This window comes from Tachyglossus aculeatus, unplaced genomic scaffold, assembly GCF_015852505.1.
Source record: "Tachyglossus aculeatus isolate mTacAcu1 unplaced genomic scaffold, mTacAcu1.pri scaffold_1_arrow_ctg1, whole genome shotgun sequence".
Lineage (NCBI taxonomy): Eukaryota > Metazoa > Chordata > Mammalia > Monotremata > Tachyglossidae > Tachyglossus > Tachyglossus aculeatus.
Window position 1 is genome coordinate 5935089 of NW_024044915.1, and position 8664 is coordinate 5943752.

Consider the following 8664-nt stretch of genomic DNA (forward strand, 5'->3'; position numbering starts at 1 on the left):
GTGCTTACTGTGTGCAAAGCACTGTCCTAAGCGCTGGGGAGGTTACAAGGTGATCAGGTTGTCCCACGGGAGGGTTCACAGTCTTAATCCCCATTTTACAGATGAGGGAACTGAGGCACAGAGAAATTAAGTGACTTGCCCAAAGTCACATAGCTAGCAATTGGTGGAGCTGGGATTTGAATCCCTGACCTCTGACTCCAAAGCCCGTGCTCTTTCCACTGAGCCATGCTACTTCCATGTAAGATAATATGTATGGCAGAAGATCAGATACAGAACCAAGGGTGCAGATGAGTTGTAATGGCTATGTGTAAGAAGAAATGTCAGACTTGCAATATAGATGAAGGGCCAACTACTGTGAAAAGATACAGACCACCAGGAGACAAGGATCAATGAAGGGGAACAACTCAACTACCTTTGAAACTGCCTGACTCTTCATGTCCTGTTTCTTTGGGAAGAATGGGAAACATCAGAAAATCCATGACACATCACCCTGCCATGGAGCCAAGGGCTAGGAGTACATAAAAAAAGCATTCACCCTGTATCAAGTCTTCTTGCTTGCTGTAGGTTAAGTTGAGAGGCTCCCTTCGAAGTCTGCCCAAAGTAAAAAGGCAGGAAGATGAAGCATCAAAACAGCTTACTGTTGGGTTAACCAGTCAGGTGACTCCCTTCACTGGGCACTCTAAGTAGGATTGGGGAGTGTAGCAATAAAGGATATTCTTGAACCAACCATGGGACTCAGGTTTTAGGGACTTGGGGCTATGGAATAGATAGCTGTTGGAGCTCTTGGCCACCAAAAATAGGCTTTCCCATAGCAGGTGGTTCATTGGATCAAAGGCTGTCCAAAGGCTGTCAGAAGGAGGGTTAGAACAGAGTAGAGAACTTTAGGCCTTGAGGCTCAAAATTCTCAGTGGAGCTAAGTGGTCCCAAATCCTTGGAATGAATGAAGAAGAGGGTTGGTCAGGAGGAAGTGAAAACATTAAGTGTCAAGAACTTTGCGTTCTCCACCCCACCCTACACACCTGTACTGTGTCTGTGTCTGTCCCCATCTGCCACGTCTATTACTTCTCACCCAAACTCTAGGTCTCTCCATCCATGGCTCTCAACTCGTTGTGACCCCCCTGTTCCCCGAGATACACAATGTGGGTCTCTTTCTGACTCTTGTACAAGTACTCAGCCGTCAGTGGATCCCCTATGCCAGAAGTGAAGTCAGCCTCTGTGTCAGTCCACTAGTGTGGGTATTGCCAACCCTGTGCTCACCCCTTGGGGCAGAAGATGTGTAGAGAGTAGTAGCAATAGTAGTTATTAGTTAGTAGTTGTTTATTGACTGCACATTGGGTGTGATGCCTTGTACCTAGCACTTGAGAAAGTACAAGAGAAACACGAAGCACATTTCAAAGTAGTTCTTATTCTAACTGGAGAGGCAAACATAAAAATATCTACAAACGTGGTCATCAAATGCGGGGGTCAAAAACCCCCAAAACCTGAGCCCCATGGCTGGTTCAAGAATATCTTTTTTGCCACAATCCCCAATCTTGCTGTGTTCATAATTCATAAGGGAGAATATAAATAAATAAATATGAATGAACTAGAGATGGCTGTTGGGATGATGTGACTTGGTTTCGGGGGCCTAATGAAAAAGGAATTGTTGGAGAGTTTAGCCCTCGTTCCATGGGATACAGTAAAGTGGTCCCAATTTCCCAGTGAGGAAAAAACCACTTTGAAGTTTGTTCCTGTTTGCTGTGATGTCGCACCTCAACATGACCTTGTTGGGTGGCCCACTCATCCCTCCCTTGGTGCAGGAGAGCAGTGTCTGAGGGCTCAACTGGGCTGGAGGTTCTGCCTGGTCAAAACAGAAATGATCCAGGTTCCCATCCAGTAGCGCTACTGGGCAGGTACACTTTCCGCAGGGCTGTTGAGCAATGTAGGTCCAGCAGCTCAGGAGACCCTCACCCACCTTGGTACTTAAAGAAGCAGTTATGGCTGGGTGAACCTGGGGGTCAGCATCCTCAAATCGTCTGAGCCAGGGCTCCCTTGGCTCCCAACGGAGTCTTGCCCACCTTCAACCCCCATTATGTTTCCATGGCAGGTGTGGACGGTTTTCGTAGCAGGAAGGGAAACAGCCAAGAGCCCAGAAAGGAGCACTAAAATGATACTTGCAGGGCAGAGCAAACCATGCAGTTCACAGCCCCTTTTGCTTGAAGACCACCAGTACTGAGCACAGAGTAAACAGGAGTAAATGTGGTCATGAGCCTGTGGTGACCTTCAGGAAGAATAGCCACAAGAGCCCTAGCCCCAGGGAGAATAACAGAAATCTTGTGAATGCCCCTGCCTGCGAATCACCTGCCAGGACACATTTTTGGACACACAACAGGCTAGTCTTCTTCCTGCCATGTGCCAGGCCTTATCTTTGGAAGGCCTCTGTGTGGACTAGAGGCCAGAAGAAGGGGTGCATAATCCAGGAGAGGAGAAGAAACTTTGTCCGAAAATAGAAAGCAGACCCCTCACTTCCTTAGGGGTTACACCAAGGGGCCCCCTGCCTGAACCACAAGGAGGACCCTGGGATAGTTAAGGACCAGTCTGAGTAGGCTCTGAGGCAGAGCAGAGTTGCAATTGTGCTCCTAGCAGATAAAGCGACTAGAAGTCTTAATAGAGTAATGATTATTTCTGGGATTATTTTGGGGACTGTACTGAGCCCTAGCAAAAGGGGCTTATGTCCCTTGTTCCAACTTTCCTGCCTCTATCCTCCTGGCTCACACCTTTTTACCCTGCATGAAATTTCCCCTGGCTCCTGGGAAACCCACCAAACTACCTCTCTTCCCACCAGAAATCCCTGAAATCCCACTCCCCAGCTAATTCCCACCTCCACCGTTTGTACCACCTCAGCCTTAGGAGCTGATTCTGTGTGTGTGTGTGTGTGTGTGTGTGTGTGTGTGTGTGTGTGTGTGTGTGTGTGTGTGTGTGTGTATGAGTGCACAATGTTGTGGGGCTTTCAATTACATTTTTTATATTTGTTAACTGCTCACTATGTGTCAGGCACTGTACTGAACTCTGGAGTAGATACAAGATGATCAGGTCCATGTGGGACGGTCCATGTCATTCATTCATTCAATTCATCTAATCATATTATTGAGTGTTTACTGTGTGCAGAGCACTGTACTAAGTGCTTGGGAAGTACAAGTTGACAAGATTTAGAAACGATCCCTACTCAACAACGGGCTCACTCACAGTCTTTAATCCCCATTTTACAGATAGGGCAAATAAGCTACAATTCTATTTGTTCTGACGATTTTGACACCTGTCAACATGTTATGTTTTGTTGTCTGTCTCCCCCTTCTAGATTGTGAGCCCGTTGTTTGGTAGGGACCATCTCTATATGTTGCCAACTTGTACTTCCCAAGCTCTTAGTAGAGTGCTCTGCACACAGTAAATGCTCAATAAATACAATTGAATGAATGAATCAATCAATCAATCGTATTTATTGAGCGCTTACTGTGTGCAGAGCACTATACTAAGCGCTTGGGAAGTACAAGTTGGCAACATATAGAGATAGTCCCTACCCAACAGTGGGCTCACAGTCTAAAAGGGGGAGACAGAGAACAGAACCAAACATACTAACAAAATAAAATAAATAGAATAGATATGTACAAGTAAAATAAATAAATAAATAAATAGAGTAATAAATATGTACAGACATATATACATATATACAGGTGCTGTGGGGAAGGGAAGGAGGTAGGATGTCGGGGGTTGGACTACCACTACACACTACACACACATAAACACACAACCATCCCTCTTCCAAATCCAGACATTCTGAGACTCATTCTCTCATGCTCTCTCTCACACTCACTTCCTAGTCTGTCTATCTCATTGCTTCCCAGAACTATAGTGATCATGCACCACGTAGACCAGATGGCCTCTGAATGAATGAATGAATAAGGCACAGAGAAATAAAGTGACTTGTGCAAGGTCATACAGCTGAGAAGTGGTGGAGCTTTGCAGGCCCATGAACCTCCATGGGTGAATTTCACCATTAATGGTGTCTTCTTTGAGAAACAGCTTTGTTTCTTCTACTTATGCATTATCCATTCATTCATTGTTCACCATTGCTATTTCCATTTACATCTGTGTGTTTCTTCCTGTTCCCACCATACAAGCACAATGGATGTGTACCAACTTCCGCATTAGATTTCCTGTCCAAATCAGTGGGCGAACAACCTGCCCCTCTGCAGAAAATAGATAACTAACTGGTAACCTAATTTCTCCCCTTCCCTGCAGCTGCTACATAGCCCGGGCCTGAGTGTCTATCCAAGATTTTCAACTCTCCGCTTGAACGATGTCCCTAGGCTGCTGAATTATCAGAGAGCTTTCCTTTGGCAGAACATGCTCAGGGTCCGGCACAGTGCCTGGAGCAGGTCACGGTTGCGCAGGCTGTAGATAAAGGGGTTGAGCAATGGGGTTACTACCGTGTACAGCAGAGCCACCATAGAGCCCTGCTCCACTGAGCGGTTAGGGGAGGGGCACAGGTAAAGGCCGATTACGGTCCCATAGAAAAGGGACACCACGGCCAAGTGGGAGCCACAAGTGGAGATGGCTTGACGCAGCCCCCGCACAGATGGCACCCTCAGGACTGCACAGAAGATGTGGGTGTAGGAGAGCAGGATGCCCAGAAAAGGTCCCACCACCACTGCTCCCCCTAAAGTGATGATGACCAGTTTATTGACAGAGGTGTCAGAGCAGGAGAGATGCAGCAGACTGGATAGGTCACAGAAGAAGTGTGGGACCACCCTGTCTGTGCAGAAGGATAACCGAGCCACCAGGAGGGTGTGGACCAGAGCATAGACAGCAGGGAGGACCCAGCAGGTGACCACCATCAGTGCAGAAAACCGGGGGCTCATGGTTGTGACATAACTCAGGGGCCGGCAGATGGCTACATAGCGGTCATATGCCATTACGGCCAAGAGGAAATTGTCCAGATCTCCAAATAACAGGAAAAAGTAGATCTGGCTCAGGCATCCAGTGTAGGAGATGGCTGGGTTGTGTGTCTGCATGTTGGCCAGCATCTTGGGGACGGTGGTGGAGGAGAAGCAGACGTCAGCACAGGATAGGTTGGCAAGAAAGAAGTACATGGGGGAGTGGAGGTGTGAGTCGGTGCTGATGGCCATGACGGTGAGCAGGTTCCCCATTATGGTGACAAAGTACAGAGCCAGGAACAGCATGAAGCACAGCTCCTGTTGCCCTGGCGGGGTGGGTAGCCCCAGCAGGATGAACTCAGTGATGTGGCTCTCGTTCTCCATCTCCGTGCTCTGTTGGACCAGCTGTGAGAGGGAAATGCAGTCATCATGGTTGAGGACATTAGTGGAAGCAGGAATGCCCCTGAGCCCTGGGGTCGGGAGTGGGGAGAAACTAGAAGCAGCAGATTGAGTTGAGTGCAGAAGGGAGAGCCAACGAGTCAGGAAATGCTGGTCAGCCCACAACTGCAGACAGGGATCTGGTCCAGGCTGCCCACAGATGGGATGGGGCCTTCCTTCCATCCCACTCACCACCACCATGGAGAAGCCCGGGGACCAGGCTTAGTGAATACCTTAGTGAATGCAGAAATGTACAGATTGGGAAATGGCATTCCATGTAACCAATGTTAGATTACTGAGACTGGAAGGGCACAATGTCCTTTGAAAATTGTTAGAACATAGAATTTGGATACTGGAGAATGTAATGATGTGGGGAATGGATGAGTAGAATTCACTAGACCAACTAGTTAGTTAGTTAGTTAGACTAATTAGTTAGACTGTGCACAATGGAGGCAGGATCATGTGTAATGACCGTTAAAATGTTGGGAATGTTTTGATTGTGTGTGTTGTTGGGACGGGGGGCAGGGGGAGGCGGAGGCGGTCATAGAAGCTCCTATGTCGACCCTCCCTATCTTGCAAGCCCATTACTTTAGCGTTATTCTTGACTGCTCTCTCTTATTCAACACACATATTCAATCCATCACTAAATCCTGTCAGTCCCACTTTCACAACATAGCTAAAATCCACCTCTTCCTCTCCATACAAATTGCTACCATGTTAATATAATCACTCATTCTATCCTGCCTATATTACTGCATCAGCCTCCTGGCTGACCTCCCAGCCTTCTGTCTCTTCCCACTCCCTGTCTTAATTCATTCTGCTGCCCAGTTAATTTTTCTGCAAAAACATTCAGGACATGTCACCCCTCTCCTCAAAAAAACTCCTGTAGTTGCCTACCCACCTCCACATCAAACAAAAACTTTTCACCATTGGCTTTAAAGTACTCCACCACCTGGCCCCCTCAAAACTCACCTCACTACTTTCCTTTTACAACCCAGCTAGCACACTTCTCTTCTCTAATGATAGCCTTCTCACTGTGCCTCAGTCATGCCTATCTCGCCACCCACACCTAGCCCATGTCCTGTCTCTGTCTTGGAATGCGCTCCTTCCTCAAATCCAACAGCAAATTTCTCTCCTGAGAACCTGGTTCCTCTTCTCTTGTTGTTGGTTCTGTTGTTGAATCGTTGCTGTGTTATGGACTTGACCTTTATAATCTTTACCTGTGTGTCTGTCTTCCCACCACTTAGGCTGTGAGCCTCCTGTGGTCCAGGGTTCATGTCATTAAACCCAAGATTGCTTCCTCATCCAGCCCACCCAGTCCTTGGCCTCTCAGATCCCATCTAGTTCAGGAAGCCTTCCCTGAACATCAGAAAGAGAAGTGATTGAAGTCCCTGGGTTTACCTTTCATTTTTCCCACTGCCCTACAGAAAACTCAACCCCTTGGCCAACTTCATTAGTTCTCAGAATTCTTTCTGATCTCTGTTTCACCGACTCTGTACTCTCCTGCCACTGGTCTCAGTTTCCTTTTCTAACTCCACTTATACCTATCAACCCCTCTTGGTGAGTGTCCCTCAAGGCTCTGTACTCGGCCTACTTCTTGTCTTCACTTTTATAGCTTCAGGTACCTCCTCTCCATTGATGATTCCCAAATCTATCTCTAGCCCTGACTTCTCCCCAGCTACTTAATCTTTCATCTCCTCTTGCCTCCAAGACATCTCCACATGGCAAGCATAACACTTCTAACTCAATATGCCCGAAACTGAACTTCCCATCTTTCCTCCAAAGCCCTCCTATCCTCCCAATTTTCCTTTCTCTTCTAAATACAAGAAAGAAGCATGGCATAGTGGAAAGAGCATGCGCCTGAGAGACAGAGGATCTGGGTTTTATTCCCAATTCTTTCACTTGTCTGCTTGGGTAAGTAATTGAACTTACCTTGAGTAAGCTATTGAGTAAGTCATTTAACAATGAAGTAACAATTAACTTACCTTGGGTGTCATTTAACGTCTTTGTGACTCAGTTACTTCATATACAAAATGGAGATTAAATCATCCTCCCTCCAATTTAGATAGTGAGCTCCATGTGGGACAGAGATTGTGTCCAACCTTATTATCTTATGTCTACCTCCGTGATGATGATGATGGCATTTATTAAGTGCTTACTGTGTGCAAAGCTGGGGAGGTTATAAAGTGATCACGGGGGGCTCACAGTCTTAAACCCCATTTTACAGATGAGGTAACTGAGGCTCAGAGAAGTGAAGTGACTTGCCCAAAGTCACACATCTGACAATTCGTGGAGCTGGGATTTGAACCCATGACCTCTGACTCCAAAGCCCGTGCTCTTTCCTCTGAGCCATGCTGCTTCTCAGTGCTTAGATGTACCTGGCACATAGTGAACACTTAACAAGAACCATGAAAAAGATATCACTATCCTCTCTGTACCTGAAGCCTGCAACCTTGGTGTCATACTGGATGACACCACTGATTACCTGGATGGCATCATTGTCGTTCTGCCCTTCTACCCAATCTATTTCTAAACTCTCCTGATTATTCCTCAGAAAAATGGTCCAGATCCATGGTCTTCTCCATCCATACCGTCACCACTTGGGTTTAAGAACTCATCGTGTCATGATTATACTAGCAAATCAACCTCCTCACTAGTATCCCCATCTCCAGTCTTTCTCACTTTTCGATCCACCTGGACCTGCTGGCCAGATCATCTTCTTGAAACTTTGCTCAGCACACTTCTCTCTAATCCCCAAACTCTGCCAGTGGTTGTCTTCTCCCTCTGCATCAAACAGTCCTCCTTACCATTGGCTTCCCATTTCTCCTCCAGCTTGCCCCTCTCTTAAGTTTCAGTTCTTTCTACCAACTGATCCCCAGCTGTCACTCTTTGCTCTGCCAATGTTCACGTTCCAACTGTCCCCTGCTCTAATCTCCCCCCACTCCAACCCCTTGCTTCCCTGCCTTGGGACTCCCACCAAAGCATCCACCTTACTTCAGCTCTCCCTACCTTCAAAACCCTCCTAAAATCCCACCTCATCCAACAAACTTTCCCTGATCAACTCCCAACACCAGGAGGGGTATCAACCCAACAGCTTTCTCTAGCACTTATGTATTTATTTATGTCCCTCCTAGGCCCTCATGAATGAAGGTTCAACTAATTGAACCTGTGATTATTTATTCTATAATTGCTCTATTTGTAAATATGTTTATGTCTGTTTCTCCCTCTAGGCTGAAATCTCCTTGAGGGTAGAGAACATATCTCATGCTTCACTGGAACTTTCTCAAGTGCTTAGTACTGTAATTTGTAACCA

General features: G+C 46.7%; 1 protein-coding gene across 1 annotated transcript; it reads right to left on the minus strand.

Moving 5' to 3' along the window:
- Window positions 1-4358: 4358 nt before the first annotated feature.
- LOC119923527 (olfactory receptor 1468-like) lies at window positions 4359-7814 on the minus strand. Its single transcript, XM_038742892.1, has 2 exons — window positions 7790-7814; window positions 4359-5383 (listed from the first exon to the last, which is right to left on the minus strand). The coding sequence occupies exons 1-2, from the start codon at window positions 7812-7814 to the stop codon at window positions 4359-4361; spliced, it is 1050 nt and encodes a 349-aa protein (XP_038598820.1).
- Between the last annotated feature and the right edge of the window lie 850 nt (window positions 7815-8664).